General features: G+C 39.4%; 1 protein-coding gene across 4 annotated transcripts in view; it reads left to right on the top strand.

The window, feature by feature from the left end:
* Positions 1–20,100, top strand: part of LOC132140617 (rab-like protein 6) — a 49,259-nt gene that overhangs the window by 14,174 nt on the left and 14,985 nt on the right. For 2 of the 4 annotated variants that reach the window (XM_059549441.1, XM_059549439.1), the window contains exons 8-15: positions 1,565–1,668; positions 2,629–2,957; positions 5,858–6,005; positions 6,232–6,435; positions 6,869–7,073; positions 7,365–7,551; positions 10,215–10,273; positions 12,141–12,375. In XM_059549441.1, coding sequence (XP_059405424.1) covers positions 1,565–1,668; positions 2,629–2,957; positions 5,858–6,005; positions 6,232–6,435; positions 6,869–7,073; positions 7,365–7,551; positions 10,215–10,273; positions 12,141–12,335 — 1,431 coding nt within the window. In that variant the 3' untranslated portion in view covers positions 12,336–12,375. Of the gene's footprint in view, positions 1–1,564; positions 1,669–2,628; positions 2,958–5,857; positions 6,006–6,231; positions 6,436–6,868; positions 7,074–7,364; positions 7,552–10,214; positions 10,274–12,140; positions 12,867–20,100 lie in introns of those variants that run through there. The other 2 variants (XM_059549442.1, XM_059549438.1) reach the window with 2 other exon arrangements.

Here is a 20,100-nt window from a genome sequence, read left to right as displayed (position 1 = left end):
TTGTCTAATTTTTATATTTAATTTATTTCAGCTTTATTTCAGTTACTTAAAGTGATGTTTACTCATTTTAGATTTAGTTTTAGTTTTCGTTAACAATAACAGCACCCTTATTAATCACAAAAGTTTTGAAAATGAATTGGTCAAATGTTGCAGGAAGCCTACAGTAAGGTCTTCTCGAGGGCACTCAGTAGGCAGCTGTGGACCACCAGGAGCAGATTTGAGCAGCCCTGCTTTAGCAGTAGAGTTAAAGTCCTCTCCTTTATTTGTATTCTCGTTATGCATCTCGAGAGACCGACTGCATGTCATTAATTAATAAGGTAGGTTGAATTAGCCCGGGGATCAATGGCGACTGCTGTGTCTTGTGTGTCAGCGTCTCAGGCTCTTCCTGAGGTTAAAAGACTGATTTCAGTTTAATGTATTTTATTGATACAAATGAGCCTCTATAGCTTTTAAAAGTATCAGATACCATATCAGGATGGTGTTATGGGGTTCTGGTTCTGTTTTGGATATTTAATAAGTCTGTTTATGACTCTTTTGTCGTTTAGATCTTCTCCTGTTATACAGGAGTGTTTAATATTTGTCAATGGTGTTGTCGGTAGAACAGCCTGGCTAAGATCTTCAGACTTTGCAGCAGTAAACGTGATGTAAATCCCGCTGCTCAGAATCAGTCCGCCGAGCACAGCATGTCAGTCTCATGAAATTTTCAGTGCTGTGCCGAGATCTGTTTTCCTCTCCTTGCTATCTTTTTCTCTCAAAGTTCCACTTCTAACTTCCATGACTTTGAGAACTTCTAACCCCAAGTATCAATTCTGTCTGATTAAGAACAGAATTGTTCTTAATCAATCGTTATTGGCAACGAGAGATCACCTGGAGATTTGGTTTGCTGTGACCCATTAAATATAACTATAAAAATAGTATTATTGAATTTTTTTTAATGTAATAATAATAATAATAATAATAAACTTTGATAATATGATAATATTTTAAAATAAAAGTGAGTATTATATAATTTTTTTTACTGTACGTTTACAAATACAATGGTAATATTTAAATTTTCGTTTTTTTCTTTTTCTTTACTTTTTCTAATAGTATTTAACATTTTCAAACCTAAAATCAGCAAACTTTTATTTTGGCCGGTTGCCGTCGGGTAAAGAAATGTCACAGGTTTGCATTTGCTTTGTATGCAAGTAGTATAAATGTATGTGTTCGGTTCGGATGGAAATCATCTACAGTATTACAGCTAGCTGATCTAAAACAGTGGTTGTGCATTAACAGCTGTCGCAAATGAGAGGTCTGGACATATTTACCCAAGGTATTTTTTATTTTGGTCGTGTATACGCACCTGTGCACCACTTTTGTGCACCCTGGTTATTGGTTAGTCTGTGTATTTCAGAAAAAGTTGAGCTGACAGCTTGAAGGTTTGCATATTTCTCTACCCATTCATTTCCATTCCTCTTTCTTATTTTATAATAATAAGGCAAGGAAGTGCTTGCTTGAGTAAAATTGAGGTCAGTGTTGATGTGAGTTCACAGTATGTTTGATGTGTTGGTGTTTGTGTGTGCAGAGGGAGACTCTGTTACGGCAACTGGAGACAAATCAGCTTGACATCGATGCCATGCTCGAAGAGCTCAGTGTCCAGCAGGAGACCGAGGACCAGAACTATGACATGTGAGTGTATACCTTATCACATACCGGTGTGAAAACTACACACACAGACACACACACACACACACACACACATTTTCCCGTCCAGCGCCACGTCTTTTAATTAGCAAGTGCATTTGCACATATTTTTGTGCCCATGGGCGTGCTGGTCAAAAAAAGAGGTGTGTTCAGGCACATTGCTTGCGCAATGCTATTTTAAGGAGCTGAAAATAGACTGCGCCATAGACCAACTCAAACCTGGTCTAAAGCAATGTTTTTTCTTTGTTCTTTAAAGAGCGTACACGCTGCTTATTAAACACAGGGATGCACAGCAGCACACAAACATGCCAAATATAAAAAATTAAAGGATTGCAGTGCATAAGATTTTTTTGTAGGCTAAATATATATATGTAAAAATATATATGCCTACATGTCATAATGGATAGTCATCGCATGTATCAGAATTAGACTATCTATTTGCTCGCACACGATCTCGGAGATGCTGGCAACTGGCTCTTAAAGGGAATGGAAGATGAGACTCGTTACGCCCATTGTTGTCAGTACTGTTAATAATATATATTATTCTATTTTATAAAAGGATTAATAACAACAATAATAATAGCATTCTATAATATAGCAGATATATTATATTTTAAAATTAATATTTAATATTATAACATATTATAATATTATTAACAACAATTTTATATAGTGTATATATATGTATGCGTGTATACACACACACACATAACACACATGCACTATTAATAACAATGACACAATTATTGTATTTATTGTGTTGTTATTATTAATAATAATAATTGTACACTAATATTGAAATATTGATATCAGGGGGTACTTCCCATAAATATTTGACATATAAGGGATTTGGCTAAAAAATATTTTGAAAAAAGAGCCATCCATTAAACCGAGAATGAATGTCATCCAATCATAATTTTCCAAATTTCACTGCTGTTTTTCCAGTTTTCTTGAGATGATGGAGGCACGCAAAGCTTACGGCTCTCCGGCGCCATCTAATGGCCAGAGCCCATCCTCGGGCTCACAGTCCCCTGTGGTGCTGCCCGGAGCCGCCTCTCCCAGTAACTCCAGCCCCAGTACCCCTCAGGCCCCTGTCCCGCTGCAGGCCCAATCCACCCCTCCACCACCTCCATCTATACCACACCCTCCCACCCAGACCACAGCCGTCCATGTTCCCCAGACACCATCACAAACACCTCCTCCTGCCCAGAGACGAGGCTTCATCTCACGCCTGTTCGGATCGTCCGCTGCAGAGGCAGAACCAGACAAACCAGGTCAGTACAGAACAGTCCTATTATTGTAGAGTTGATGTAATAGTTTTTAATCAATAAGAAGTTTTCTGTGAAATTAAACAGAAGTAAGTAGTTTGTGCTTGAAACCCAATTGTTTGTTTTAATTATACATTTATTTCTCAGAAAACAAGATTTATCTCCCGTCATTTTGCTTCTCAAGTGAATGTATCTTGATTTAAGAATCTTCAGACGTTTTTGTAAAATGAATTATAAACTTTTGGAGGTTGTGTTTTCAAACACAAACACAAAAAAGTGTTGCCAATTTAAGGTTTGCATTTACATCTAGAACAGAGTTTTTCCAAAAACTGGACCAAAGTGAGTTTTTGCATTTTTGATCAGTTAATGTGATTTCTGAGGGATGTAAATGACTGTGATATGCACGTGTGAAAGCACGCATGTTAACTGAGGGAGAGAAAGAGCAGAGAGTGTCCACGTCTGCTAATGTCTGATTCACGAGTCGTGACCTAACGACTCCTTTGAACTGATTCATTTGATTGAATGGTTAAAACAACTGATCTGTTCCACACTGAACTCCTGATACATCACTGTCTGAATCAGTGTACAGTATAAATCATTTACTCAGAACACCTCAGAAACTAGATCGGAAGCGTTACCCCATTTAGCAAGAGTGGTTAGTAAAATTTAGCCTTAGTAATCAACAGCAATATAGCATGTTCTTTATATTTACATTTATTCATTCAGCAGATGCTTTTATCCAAAGCGACTTACAAATGAGGACAATGGAAGCAATCAAAAACAACAAAAGAGCAATGATATATAAGTGCTATAACAAGTCTCAGTTAGCTTAAACGCAGTACACGTAGCATGGGATTTTAAATAATATAATAAATAAAAAGAAAACAGATAGAATAAAAAAAGAATAGAGCAAACTAGTGTTAGAGGTCATACATATATACACACACACACACACACACACACACACACACACACAATTGCATAATAAATGAAAATGAAAATAGAATATAAAAAAAGATGAGAAAGGTAGTTAGATTTTTTTTACAGAATAGAATTAGAATAGTGAGTGTTAAAGTTAGAGGGTCAAATAAAGATGGAAGAGATGTGTTTTAAGCTGATTCTTGAAGATGGCTAAGGACTCAGTTGCTCTGACTGAGTTGGGTAGGTCATTCCACCAGGAGGGAACATTTAATTTAAAAGTCCGTAAAAGTGACTTTGTGCTTCTTTGGGATGGCACAATCAAGCGACTTTCACTTGCAGAACGCAAGCTTCTAGAGGGCACATAAGTCTGAAGTAACAAATTTAGGTAAAAGGGTGCAGAGCCAGTGGTAGTTTTGTAGGCAAACATCAATGTCTTGAATTTTATATGACGATGCATAGTAAATTACCTATAAAATCATTTAGACTGGAGTGAGGTGAAACCAGAACAAAGCACAAAACAAGTTTTGTTAACTGGCTGCCCATTTGATTAAATTGTATATTGTGAAAAAAATAGACTTAAATACATTTTTAGTTACTTTCTTTAATGCTACTTTTTTAAACGATACTTTGGTAATGGTGACGTTTACATGTAAAATAGTTTTGAGCACTTTGTTGTATAATCTTTCATGAATAAATAGAATGAGCAGAAATCACAAACAGTTGTTTTTTTTATTTTTTTTATTTTAAACTAATTGTAAGTATTGGACTGGCAGATCACATGGATGGGGTACTTTTACTGTGTGTGTGGATGACCCACCACTGACCATTTTTGACCCTGGAAAAACCCTGTTAGAGACCATATCGATTACTTGAAGTATGAGTAATTGTTTTGGGTGTCTTCATCATTTTATTCATGTTTTAAAGTTTTGTACAAAGTTACTGCTTTTTATTTCAAATTAAGTTATTTCAGTATTTCAGGTTAAACTAAATTAAAAGAAGAAATTATGCCTTGGCAAAAAACTTTTTTTGTTATTTTGCTCTATTTAAGTTTATGTTTATTTTATTTCCTATAATGAGAAGTTGCAGTTGCATGTACTATACAAAATATAATAGTACTGTACAATTACGATTAATAACGAATATATAAAACAATTTGATTTACAGCACCTTGATAAATTGAATAAAATCATGAAAAGGCAAAAACACCTCATGCACATTCTTTATTTAGCATTTTGTAAACCAACTTCCCAGGAGGACTTGTATGTATACCATTATAAACGATATGTACATTGAAGTGAGTCAAACTCAGCTGTAGGCCTTCACAACATTGCACAGTTGCCCTAGTGTGTTTTCAGTTGTGTGTGTGTAGGTTTGCTAATGTAACTATGAACTGTAATGAAAAGGAGCTGTCGTCCAGGGACTATGTTGGCTTATATACTGAATAGCAATGAGACATTATCAGGCAGCACTGGATCTGCCGCTGCACAGTCATTACAGAGACACGCTCAGCTCTGCACCAGTGCATCTGCTGCTGCATTGCAGATCCTGGGGGAGGGGGCCAATCAGAAGGACGCTAATGCACTTCTATCAACACATAGAAACAGAAAGTGTGTCAAATGGCTAAATCATATGCAAATATTTTGATTTCTTAATTTAGTTTTTTGTTTGGTTTCATAAAATGTCCCTTTTTTCTGGGGAATGCTGGAGTCCTCGACATTCCGGCCAGGAATGCACATTTTCAAAGGAGAATCACTGACTAGCATTGTTTTTTCTGTGTTTCTTAAATATCTGCAAACATATTATGATATGTTTATGCTTTAGTGGAGTCAAAAACTCACTAACGGCTACTTTAACGCAATTAATTTGATTTCAATAAACATGCATTTTGTTAAAACGTGTAAAAATGTTGCCATAAAGCTATAAAAGCAGTTGGTTTATTGCATGAATTCATTTTAAACCCTTTTCTGGTCTTTTATCTTCATCAGAATCTGTGGGCTCTGAAGAGCCGAAGCCCTCTGGAAAGGTGCAGAGTGTGGAGGACTTTGTGCCGGAGGTGGGCATGAAACGGACCGTTCTGGAAGATGGTAGAACAGCAGTTAAATCAGCATCAGCTCCCATCCTGGACAGTGATAGGTGAGCTGTTATAACATGCAGTTTGTTTCTAAAAGCAAAAATCATCCCTCCAGCTTGTCTGAGTATTACTGTAGTAATTTCAGCAGTTCATAATCATACTGGACTGGATTACAGATGGGACTGTCATTTTCTGCCTCGGAATGAGAGATGAAGAAGCAGGGGCATTTATTGAGTTTAAATTTGATCTCCTGTTGAACTCCTGAGAGCCCTCCTGTCTTTTCCTCAGTGATGGTGAGGGACGGGGAAATCCTCTGGTCTCTGGCTTCCAGGATGATTTAGATCCAGATGACAGAGCGCTGTCCCAGCCTGCCGTTAAAGCGGCGGTCCCGAGCATGAGCGTCACACTCACGAGTGATGAAGAGGAGGAAGATTCATCTCTGCCCTCTGCTGCCCAGTACAAAGGCATCGGCTCGGGCCCAAACTCAAAGAGGTAAGAAACCACATGCAGATGTGTCAAATGCATCATACTTTTAATAGAAAGACTTCAGCCAGATGCAGACATGTTGAGACCTGACCACTATTTCCTGAAGATTTGTTGCACGTTTTTAATTAATTTCCCTCACTGTTGATGAGCTTCCGAAATAGAAATAATTCCATCAGCTAAGAGACTTTTCTAATTTACTTTAATGATATCACTCTTAATAAAGGCATAGCCCATTTTTATTTCTTGATATTATTTTTTCGATTAATGCTAACGTGGCACAAGTGATTTCCACAGATAGATACATAAATAGATAGAGAGAGATGGATGAGTGGGGATATACGGATATATGGATAGACAGATGGATAGATCTCAGATTTAATGTATAATTAATAGGAGTCAAGATTGTTTCCTCATATTTTCTGTGGAATCTGACTTTCAGTTCTAGATCTGCAGTGAATTCTGTCAAACAGCTGCAAACCAAGTCTAGACCAGCTGAGAGACCCCAAAGCCTGAAGACCCCAGCAGGAGCTGCAGTGCAGCGACTGAAGACAGGAGGCGCTGATGAGGCTCAACAGATGCTTTCATTTGTCATGGACGACCCCGATTTTGAGAAGGAAGAGTTTGATGGACCCAAGATCAAAAAGGTAGAAAACCATTTCTAGGTTCTTGACTATCATTGCTTACGACTAAATAATCAACTGATGAAATCTTAAACCACAGCCTAATATTCCACAATAAGTCTTATTTTAGTATGTTTTTGTTAATGTTGAATTTATATAATGAAAGCTTTTCTGTTAGAATTGTGTTTTTCTATTATTTTACTTCAAGTAATAAAAATATTTTATGTTCTTAAAGAAATAGAAACCATCTAATAAATGCACTCTTTATGAAAAGCCCACAAAAGACATATTTTATGCTTCATCTGTTTTGCGTAGGGCACTTTTTCTGCACGAGATGACTTATCTGACAGGTCGGATGATGGCTTTGTGTTAGCTGGACTCCCAGAGCCCCCCAAACCTGCTGCCCCCTCATTTAAGACCCTAAGCAGTGACATTGACCTGTTCAGCCTGGGGTTTGAAGAGACGACACCTAAGAGTAAAGACAGCAGTGAAGACCAGGAGGGTGTGTTCAGTAATATTGTGTTTGTGTGTGTGTGTGTGTGTGTGTGTGTGTGTGTGTGTGTGTGTGTGTGTGTGTGTGTTTGTGTGTGTGTGTGTGTGTGTGTGTGTGTGTGTGTGTGTGTGTGTGTGTGTGTGTAGATATGCAGGTGTGTGTGTGTGTGTATAGATGTGCAGGTGTGTGTGTGCATGTGTATATATATATATATATATATATATATATATACAGTGCTTAATTTGTAAATTGCGAGGTCCCGGAACAAAGCGGGGTAACGGATCCGGCATGTGATTACAGGAGGGAGAGGTAACGGAACACTGGCGCAATCACATTGCTGGACCAGTTTAAGTGATTTTAAGAGCGTGCACCAGTTGCATTTAGTTGTAAGGTCATGAATAACATGGAAATGCCATGCGATTTTAAAACAACAATTTCCAGGACCAAAAAAACGTTTTGAAAAAGTTGTGGAATTTTATTTTTCAAATCTCTGTGTAATAGAGTTATATTTAATCAGGTCCTTAATTTCTGTGGGTGTAGCTATATCGCATGGTTTTAATAATTCTCGCAGCTTTCAAGTTTATAATGAGGGAAATTCCTGCATTTATTCAACATAGATTTGAATAATAAAATAAATCAACACAAACTATTAGATTAAATCAGTCATTCAAACCCAGTCTTCGAATCCATGAACTCTCTCGGAGCGCGCTTCTCATCAGCGCATCTTGTCTGTACTACAGCGACCTGCTGCATGCTGCGATAAGACTCACTCGCATTTCGATTGGGACAGCTGACAGAACTGTCACTTGACTAATCAGGTAATTGTTGCATTGTCACAAAAATGTATAATTTGAACACCTTTTAAGTATTTTAAGCCATTTGGTACTCACGCGCTCCACAGGCTGTACAGTATGTGCCCTCAGTCACATCCAAAACTCGCGAGTATAATATACGAGTTATTTTTCGTAGTTTGTTGAGTTTAAGCAACCAAATACAAACAATATGATGTCTGATGGGTGTTGACAAATAAAACAGTTTCATGGCACACTACTAAAATACAGGGGGGGGCTCAAAAAAAATCAATAATTAAACAACACTGCGTCGTCAGTGTTGGTGTTGTATCAGACACGTGCAATTAACATTAGGCTATATAAAAAACAAGCTCAAATGGTTAACAAGGTCTTTGGCCGGCGAATGAGGAGATCTGTGTTTTGTCCGCATCTGAGGCAAGTGCAGCGCATTCATCACCTTTTACAGGTTAAGATATAACGTTTATTGTTGCTATGGGCGCTTAGTTTTTTCTTGTTGTTTAATACACTTAGCCAAAATCTCATGATATAAACGATTAAGCACTTATGCACAGCAGGATATTTAAAATGTACAAAAGTATTTTGGCTAGATGGCAAAAAAACTACTTATCCAGTATTCAAGCACACACAAACAATAGCCTTAACAGACATAATGTTTGAGTAAAGAAAATGCTGTACTATTCAAACAGTTATTTGTTTACCCTTGCTTTGCGGATAAGCAGAGATCTGTTTCCTGCAGGCTGTGCACGCGCGTCAATCTGAGTGGAGGCGCGTGAAGTGAGAGGTTTCGCGAGAGCTTGAGGATCCAATGGCGTTACGAAGTTTTACAAGCTCCTTTATATACTTATCATTGGTTAAATATTTCTAAAACAAATTATAATAGAGATATTAATTTTGGATAATTTTTCACGGCACATATCTGGCTATTCTCTGTATGCCATACGGAAATGCCGCCCCTGGAGGAGGGGGATCCGCCAAAATGAGGTGCCGGATCGGATTTCGGAGGTGCCGGATCCAGATCCAGCTTGTTCCTGGATCTGGGATATATATATATATATATATATACATATATATAAGGGATATATATACAGGGCTTAATTTGTGCCGGAAAAAAACTATATATATATATATATATATATATATATATATATATATATATATATATATATATATATATATATATATGTATATATGTATATATATATATATATGTATATATGTGTGTGTGTGTGTGTGTGTGTGTGTAGTACAAGATAAGTCAAGATTACATTATTTAATCAGTCACTGAAATACGTCCTACTTTTTTACAGTTAATTGAAGTGTCAATTTAATTAACGATGAAAAAAGATTCCTTTGAATGGATCATTGAAAACATTGGTGCATATTTTTAAGATAGGGTAAGGTGAGACTAACACTGAAATTTATTGCTTCAATATTTATAATATTCAAATAAATCTTTTATGACAAAAAAAGTTTTTATGACAGCCATCATTTTATTGTTTATATTTCAAAAAAACTAATTGGAGTAAAAATATTATTATGTAATTGTTAATATAATTGTATAAAATAACTTTATTATAAAAAAATCTTTGAGTGTAATTCAGGCATAGGTATACAATATTTTTTTTTTCTTTAGAAAATTTGTCATGTCCTGTAAATATATGTTTCCAAAATAATTCCAATTCCAATATTGAATCAAATAGAATCGCAAGCCAAAATTGAATCATATTGTGAAATTTAACTTAGTAGCACATTGGAAAAACATCACACTTTGAAGTAGAAAGACTGAAATAATATTTTCTTGTAAAATGTACTCCAATAATCCACTAACAGCATAACTTCCAAGTGTGTATTATCTTGCAGATAATGAAAGCAGACACTCTACAAAGGACAAGAAAAAGAAGAAAAAGAAAAGCAAAGAGGTAAGATACTAAAAACCTGACCATATTTCTCATTGATTGTGACTGATATATAAAAAACTGACTATTTTTGAGTTTTGCAGTAACAGACGTGTGTCACTTCCAAAATCTACCAGCAAGCTTGTCAAATAGCTTTTTTTTTTTAATGTTTTTGGCACATTTTGTCTTGTTTAGTTCTATAGTGCTTTATACAACTTATTTCAAAGCTATTTAAAATAATAATTGAACCGAACTAATGTCAAATACAGCTAAATCTATACAATTAAAGGAAGTATTAATTTAATGGTGCCAATTTTGTTTGCACATTATTTGTTCTCTCTATATATATATATAGATAGACAGATATAAAGATATATATATATATATAGATAGACAGATATAAAGATATATACATATATACAGATAGACAGATATAAAGATATATACATATATATAGATAGACAGATATAAAGATATATATATATATATATATATATATATATATATATATATATATATATATATATATAACAGAATTACACTTGGACTAGGGCTGGGATAAACGATTATTTTTTAAACGATTAATCTAGCGATTATTTTTTCGATGCATCGATTAATCTAACGATTAATTTTTCTGGCCGATTTGATTTCGATTATCTCCCCATTAATTGACTACTAACAATTTATACATGTTGATTTACATATCTGAATGAAAAAAACATCAATTCCTTAACATTGCAATATATGTTTATTGCTCTTAAAATTACAAAATAAAAGACTGACTAAGAATGCATTACTTTGTACTTGTATAGAGATAGCATTCAATAAAACCTTGAAACCTTGAAAACACATAGCTTACTGAAACAAGCTTACTGAACACATAGGGCCTAGCTTACTGAAAAAAGAAGTTCTTTCAGATGAAAATAACTACAACTTGATGTCTAGTATTCAATAAAAAAGGTCACCCAAAATACTTGTTTAGAGCAATTGAAAGAATACAGTATGTAAATGTAAACTTGAGGGCTTTAAGCTAATACAGAGAGTGCTTTTCAAAAAAAAAAAAATTAACAGTGGGAGCCAGCAGCAAATCTCCGAATGCTCCACGTGAAACTTTGGCGTTCCGCCCTTTTTCTATCGTGTCTAATGATTTTGGTTTATATGCACAAGGGAGGGAGAGAGCAAGAAGCGCTCGTGTAGTTTGAAGACTGTGAGTGCGCGAGCGCGCGTGAAACTTTGGTGTTTCGCCCTTTTCTATCGTGTTTAATGATTTTGGTTTATATGCACAAGGGAGAGAGAGAGCAAGAAGCGCTCGTGTTGTTTAAAGACTGTGAGTGCGCGAGCGCGCGTGAAACTTTGGTGTTTCGCCCTTTTTCTATCGTGTTTAATGATTTTGGTTTATATGCACAAGGGAGAGAGAGAGCAAGAAGCGCTCGCGTAGTTTGAAGACTGTGAGTGCGCGCGCAGCCGGGGCTCTCTCTCGTACGCGCTCTGTCACTGTCACTCACCGATCAAATAAGGCTTTGACAGCCGCCAAAAAAAAAGATCAATGCAGAAAAACCCCTGGATTGGTTATATAACGTTGGACAGAATGTTGATCCGGCCATCGCGTATATTCAGCGCACATAAGGTTAACGTTTTGCAAACGTTTTTTAGAGAAATAAAAACAGGTCGACGAATCGATGCGCATATTTTGCATCGACATATTTTTTGCGTCGACGTCATCGATGACCTCGACGCGTTGTCCCAGCCCTAACTTGGACATCAGTCAACATTCTCAATATCGGCATCAGCGATCAAAAAGCATATACTGGTTGATAATTTATTCTTATTAAAAGATTCTGTTGCTTTTCTAGTGAAATAGAAATTGAAAAATCTTGTTTTTATGGTCTAGGAGGATGAGAAAAGCAGCAAGAAACGACACAAACACAAGAAAAAGGAAAAGGATGAGGCGGGAACAGGAGACGAGAAAGAAAAGAAGAAGAAGAAATCTTCAAGGACCACAGGGGCTGTGGACGATCTTGAGGCCTTCCTGGCAGGTGGAGACGGACCAGGAAACAGTGAGGGCGGAGACTATGAAGAGCTCTAACCAATCAGGGTTTGACATCCACACCGTGTGACATCGCCAGGTCATTCTCCAATCCATTCCACCTGTTTCACAGTGCCTAACCTTTTGAGTTTTCACAGCGTTTTTGTTCTTCCAGCATTGCAGCTTGATAAATTGGTACGTGGCACCGTTGTTCGCCTCATGCTGTTTTCCAGTATTTTCAGACATATAACTTTTAGATGCATTTTCAAATGATCCAGCATTTATTCGGTTATTAACTGATTAGAACTCGAAGTCCTTCCACAAAGATTTGAAGTCATTTTAGCTTTGTTGGTTTTGTTTCTGTCTTTGTCAGTGTGTGTGTGTGTGTAAATATGTGTCCCTTAACATTATGGCAGCTCTGTGTGTGCTTGCAATTTATTTAGCAAGCATATAGATGGATTAATCAGACTTCCATTCAAATCTACGTAACATACATGAGCAGAGCTCATTTCTGTCAAACTTTCAAATAGATATTCACATTTAATTGAACATTTAATACAAGAATGGATTTCATGAACAGTTTGCACAGAAATGCATTCCTCATTTGCTTCATGAATGAGACCTGACATGTTGTGACATTCATTGTCTTCCAGACGCTGCATCATAAATCAAACCTTCGGAAAAATAATCAGTCGTAACTAGATTTAATACCATAAGCCATAAGTTTCTTTCCATTAATGCCTTAACTTGTTTTACACCTAACAAAATGAAAGCCTTTATAGAGCAATCCTATAAAGTTAATTAATGACTGAGGCTCTGACAGACTGCTAACACTGACATAAGTACTTTGATCTAAAGAGATCGCAGTCACGTTTGCAATTAGATATATCATTATAATTAGGGCTGAAACGATTCCTCGAGTAACTTGATTACAAAAAATGAAATTAAAAAAGCTTCTTTTAATTTACTTTAAATCTCACGTCAGGTTCTTTCGCAATGATTCTTTTAATGTGACACCACGCGCTTACGTCACCCACAAAGCAGAAGGAGACACAAGCGCTGCGTGCCTGTGTCCGAAATCGCAAACTGCACGGAGAGGAGTCAGTTGTGTTTTGATTTGAAGGCGCGTTCAAACGTAAAAAGAACGTCGTGGCGTGTGTCCATTGCAAGATAGAGCTGGCATACCACAACTAGGGCCCTATGATTTCCACGATGCAGAAAACGCGGAGGGAATCGCGGAATCCAGTCATAAAAACTGAATTTACAGTTTAACGTGGAATGGCACGGAATTTGACAAATTTTGAATGAATTAATCAAAAATAGGTCATTGCACTTACATCAAGTCACGATATGGACTAATATCTGTAAATATTAAGCCGGAACAGTCTATTTAAATATGAATCCTGCATGTTCTGCGTGTCTGTGTTAATGAATGGAGCAGAAGCGTGTCTTCATTCATTAAACACACGGAAGCGCGCGTGACGCTCGCGGTGATTTCAGCGTCTGCTGTCTCACTAAATAATGACGTGAACACATGAACAACATCTACAGAACTGCTCTGACAGTCACTTTATGAGCATTTGACCGTTTGATTTGAGTAAAACTAGCGTCACATCACATACACAGAACTGTAAAGGTACGTCAACCCGTCAAAATAAAAGTCCGGTTAAAGACTATTGTTCAGCAGAATGTACATAGTCTACCACTAAACAAAAAAATCAAACATTATTTTATTTTTTAAGGTTTACTCACACAACATGTCTTCCATGTTTTATTTTTAATAGTAAATCCCCTTTGTTTACCAAAAAGTTAATTTTCAATAATTAAAAGATAAATTAAATTAATGTTTTATGTGTTTAATGTTTAATGTGCATCTCATAAAATGCTTTATTTAAAACCCCAACTGAATGGCACTTAGATGCACTTAATTCATCTGTCAACTTTCTTGTCATTGTTCACAGTACAAGTACAGACAGAGAAACAATGGGTAATAATTAAATGTTTATTTTTGATGTATGCATTGGATTCTATGCATTTAAAAAATTAAAAATTCTAAAAAAGGAAACTTAGTTGTTCATTTTAAGAGACCTGTGACAGTCACGGAGGGACCGCATGTTCAACATGGACGTTAATGCTTAATGTAAATGTTTGGTGATACAAGAGTTTATTGTAATTATTGATCAGAGAGTGAATAAAATACCTGCAACCCTCAGGCCACACTCTCCACTGAAGAAACAAACACAGACTACCTTCCATTACAAAGACATTCACATTAATACGGGTGGCCAGCACCATTACCACATGTGGAGGGACAAACTCACAGAAAACACTTTACACATGTTTCCTTAAATATACAGAGTCTGAAAGAAACATATTGGCATGATGTTTCACTTAATAAATCTACTTTGATGTTATTAATTCGTTCACATTAAACAGGAAATAACAGCAACAACTCGGCTACGTTGCCCCTGAAACCCCCACGCTCAATTACAACCCGAATTCCGGAAAAGTTGGGACGTTTTTTAAATTTTAATAAAATGAAAACTAAAAGACTTTCAAATCACATGAGCCAATATTTTACTACAATAGAACATAGATAACATAGCAAATGTTTAAACTGAGAAAGTTTACAATTTTATGCACAAAATGAGCTCATTTCAATTTTGATTTCTGCTACAGGTCTCAAAATAGTTGGGACGGGGCATGTTTACCATGGTGTAGCATCTCCTTTTCTTTTCAAAACAGTTTGAAGACGTCTGGGCATTGAGGCTATGAGTTGCTGGAGTTTTGCCGTTGGAATTTGGTCCCATTCTTGCCTTATATAGATTTCCAGCTGCTGAAGAGTTCGTGGTCATCTTTGACGTATTTTTCGTTTAATGATGCGCCAAATGTTCTCTATAGGTGAAAGATCTGGACTGCAGGCAGGCCAGGTTAGCACCCGGACTCTTCTACGACGAAGCCATGCTGTTGTTATAGCTGCAGTATGTGGTTTTGCATTGTCCTGCTGAAATAAACAAGGCCTTCCCTGAAATAGACGTTGTTTGGAGGGAAGCATATGTTGCTCTAAAACCTTTATATACCTTTCAGCATTCACAGAGCCTTCCAAAACATGCAAGCTGCCCATACCGTATGCACTTATGCACCCCCATACCATCAGAGATGCTGGCTTTTGAACTGAACGCTGATAACATGCTGGAAGGTCTCCCTCCTCTTTAGCCCGGAGGACACGGCGTCCGTGATTTCCAACAAGAATGTCAAATTTGGACTCGTCTGACCATAAAACACTATTCCACTTTGAAATAGTCCATTTTAAATGAGCCTTGGCCCACAGGACACGAAGGCGCTTCTGGACCATGTTCACATATGGCTTCCTTTTTGCATGATAGAGCTTTAGTTGGCATCTGCTGATGGCACGGCGGATTGTGTTTACCGACAGTGGTTCCCTTTCAAGGGAACTTCGAACTGCGTCCTCTGAGGGGACACTATGGGGAACACCTCGTCGTGACCCGTGTCTGAAGCATACTTTGAAAAACGCCAACGTGTTGGCCGGAGACAGCCTCTGACGTCACTACCAGCGCGACTATAAATACGCGCCCTTAGGACCCGTCACTACCTTCTTCGTCTTCATTGACTGTTTTGTTTGAAAGCATCTGAGAAACGACCAAAACGGTAAGAGCGATCTATTATTGTTGTCATGGCATCCACTAGCAGGCGTTTAAACAGTGTGTACATCCGTGTCAATGTTATACGGCACACACACTCTTTGCGTCTCTTGTTTGGGCGGAGAGCACGCGCGTGATGTCCTCGAGGGGGCAATCTGCGTGCACTGCGAGCGTTTTTCGGTGAAAAAGCTCCTCTCTCGTTTGCCTCTCTCTTCGAGGAAAGAGGGACAGCCATCTGGATCCCGCGGCTCAGGACCCACCGTTGCCGAGGCACGGAGGAGGATGAGCTCGGGGGGATTACAGGTGGATCTCGCTGAGGAGTGTAGAGAGGGACTTTGTTCCTTTCACACTCTCCGGCGGCAAACGAGAGTGAACTTCGGGAGGAAGATGCGTTGTCATTAACCCTTTCTTGTACTGAAGTTAGTGCTCTGCTGGGTTTTTTCCCAGGAAGAGCAGGAGATGTCTGAGAGTGGAGAAGAAGCTGAGGCTGAGCCTTTCTCAATCCTCCTGCCCTGCGTATGGGGAGCTGTTAGCTGCAAAAAGAAAAAAAAAAAAAAAAAAACGAAAGGGAATGGAAGAAGGCCGTTTTTCTCTCACATCCATCGGTTTCAGCATACAAGTTATGCTGATATCGGGGGCATGCACGAAAGCGGCTATGAGAGGATTCCCCCTGTAGGGAGATGCTGGCTAGCTATCTCTCTGTGGGGGAAACGTCCTCTCTCAATTCCCCCTTTTTTAGATCCCGCTTAAATGGCAAAACATACGCAGCAGCAGGTCAGGCGGTGGCTTGGTTGCACACGATAGCAGTGCTTCAGGCTTACCAGGCTGGCCTGCTGAAGGACCTGGATACCGTCGAAAGAAAGGAGTCCAGGTCCGAGCCCGAACATCACAGGGGTCCTGGCCCATCTCGATCTGAGGATCTTAGATGGGCGCAGAAGGCTAGTGTTGCGGCTCGCGCTCCTCCCCTGCCTACGGGCAGGGGCAAGAGGAACCGCGGGTCACGGTGTGGTAAGCAGGGTCTGAGGGATGTGATTCAGACGAGGCTGCGTCCTCGCCCGGGTCAGAGCGGTAGGAAGACCTAGTAGCTCCGGATGTTTTAACCTCTGTTTTAACCTCTGTTTTTTGTCCTCCCCTGCCTAATTCCCCTGTAGCCACCAGCTTTCCACCTGATCGAGGTTAGGTGGACAGTCTCTCACATAACAGTCTCCTACCTGGACCGATGATGTTTTTGGTTGGGTCTATGTTCATAGCAACCACCTTATTGACGGTCCGGACCAGAAGGGGGCGCCCCGCAAGCGGGACTCCAGTACAGGAGGGTGGGTGAGTACGTAACCCTTGCTCTACCTGTTTATGGGCGTTATGTTGCTGGTGGTTATATGTCTACTAACAATCTGTGTGAGTTTCCTTTACAGTAGCTAGGTGGCCAAAGAATTGGCACAGCACTGCAGGGAATTCCATAGATGTCCGGCCAGGTCACCCTGAGGGGCCGCCTGGCCGCTTGGCGCATCCGGGGAGGTGGTGGTTACGGCAAGAAGCTCTGTATTAAAATAAATACTGCCTCAGGTGATGCTCCCCTCGCCTAGAAAAGAGGGTTGGAGCTCACCGCTCCCGTGCGATCCAGCGCCTCTGCGATGCTTGGGAACCTCTCTGTACACACGCTTGCCTGTGTACTTTCTCAAAACCACATAGTGGTCAGTGTGCACGTTAACGCTTTGCGCACTGTCTGAAATCCACGTAAAGTGGTAAGTGTGCACGCAAGACTCTGCGCACTTTCTGAAATCCACGTAAAGTGGTAAGTGTGCACGCAAGACTCTGCGCACTTTCTAAAATCCTGTATGGTAAGGGTTACGCGCTCTGCTTCGTTCCCTTTCTTATGATGATTAGCCCTGTGTTCCTTGGGCTTCATCCAACCAGTGTGTATTTGTTATGCACCTCAAGCATCGCTTCCCTCAACATGAGGGGCTGGGTGGACTCCCACATATTGTGGTTATCAGGTGGTAGGCTTCATCAGGCCTCCCTGATGGTGAGCTCCCACATACTGTGGTTGCCAGGTAGTAGGCCTCCCTGGAGTCGAGTGCTTTCAGTTTCCACTGAGGTGGTTATCTGGTAACAGATAGTAGGCCTCTCTAGGCCTCTCTGTAGGTGAACTCCCACATATTGTGGTTATCAGGTAGCAGGCTTCACAGGCCTCTCTGATTGTGAGCTCCCACATACTGTGGTTGTCAGGTAACCTTTCAGTACACACGCTTGCCTGTGTACTTTCTCAAATCCACATGGTGGTCAGTGTGCACGTTAACGCTTTGCGCACTGTCTGAAATCCACGTAAAGTGGTAAGTGTGCACGCAAGACTCTGCGCACTTTCTGAAATCCACGTAAAGTGGTAAGTGTGCACGCAAGACTCTGCGCACTTTCTAATATCCTGTATGGTAAGGGTTACGCGCTCCGCTTCGTTCCCTTTCTTGGGATGATTCGCCCCGGTGTTCCTTGGGCTTCATCCAACCGGTGTGTACTTATTGTACACCCCAAGCCCCCTCAACTTGGGGGGGGCTGTGTGGGCAATTCTCAGGTAGTTCAGCACCGCTCCCCTTTTCTGAAAGGGTCACCTATGAGCATGCTGCTCGGAGTCTTCCTCTCTTGGGAGACTAATTCCCGGTTCTTCAGAGCGTTCCAGTACCACATACTGTTTGAGACGCTCTGTGAGAGCAGGCATCCTGCTGAGGCAGGGGCTGAGGCCTCCAATTGCTCTGTATACTGTTCCCCATAGTGTCCCCTCAGAGGACGCAGTTCGAAGTTCCCTGGAAAGGGAACGTCTCAGGTTACGAATGTAACCATGGTTCCCTGAGAGGGAACGAGACACTGCGTCCTCTAGCTCCCTGCCATGCTTCGGACGCAAGCTTCACGAAGAAGATAGTGACGGGTCCTACGGGCGCGTATTTATAGTCGCGCTGGTAGTGACGTCAGAGGCTGTCGCCGGCCAACACGTTGGCGTTTTTCAAAGTGTGCTTCAGACACGGGTCACGACGAGGTGTTCCCCATAGTGTCCCCTCAGAGGACGCAGTGTCTCGTTCCCTCTCAGGGAACCATGGTTACATTCGTAACCTGAGACGTTTCTGAAAGTATTCCTGGGCCCATTTAGTAATGTCATTGACACAATCATGCCGATGAGTGATGCAGTGTCGTCTGAGAGCCCGAAGACCACGGGCATCCAATAAAGGTCTCCGGCCTTGTCCCTTACGCACAGAGATTTCTCCAGTTTCTCTGAATCTTTTGATGATGTTATGCACTGTAGATGATGAGATTTGCAAAGCCTTTGCAATTTGACGTTGAGGAACATTGTTTTTAAAGTTTTCCACAATTTTATTACGCAGTCTTTCACAGATTGCGAGCCTCTGCCCATCTTTACTTCTGAGAGACTCTGCTTCTCTAAGACAAAGCTTTTATAGCTAATCATGTTACACACCTGATATCAATTAACTTAATTAATCACTAGATGTTCTCCCAGCTGAATCTTTTCAAAACTGCTTGCTTTTTGAGCCATTTGTTGCCCCCGTGCCAACTTTTTTGAGACCTGTAGCAGGCATTAAATTTTAAATGAGCTAATTAAGTGGATAAGAGTGTAAAATTTCTCAGTTTAAACATTTGCTACGTTATCTATGTTCTATTGTGAATAAAATATTGGCTTATGTGATTTGAAATTCCTTTAGTTTTCATTTTATTAAAATTTAAAAAATGTCCCAACTTTTCCGGAATTCGGGTTGTAATACATGGTAGATTCCCACCCTAAGCGGAACCAATAATTCCTGCCATTGTTTCTTACCATGACTCTAAAAATCACGGGACAAACGCTACACGGGAACAATACACATAGTTTACAGGTATTTCATTCACTCTCTGATCAATAATTACAATAAACTCTTGTATCACCAAACAGTCTCAGTGTGTGTTTGTGCATATGTGTGCGTATTAATGTCCATGTTGAACGTGCGGTCCCTCCGTGACACATTTTATCCGATTACACGATTAATCGATGGAATTTTTGGTAGAATACTCGATTACTAAAATATTCGATAGCTACAGCCCTAATGGTTGCACTTTATTTTACAGTATGTGTACTTACATGTACTTATAGTGTACTTACAGTGTATTTATCTAAGAAAGTTCTG

Source organism: Carassius carassius, chromosome 5 (assembly GCF_963082965.1).
Source record: "Carassius carassius chromosome 5, fCarCar2.1, whole genome shotgun sequence".
NCBI lineage: Eukaryota > Metazoa > Chordata > Actinopteri > Cypriniformes > Cyprinidae > Carassius > Carassius carassius.
The sequence above is the reverse complement of the archived record's forward strand: the minus strand, read 5'-3'. Positions and strand labels throughout refer to the sequence as shown.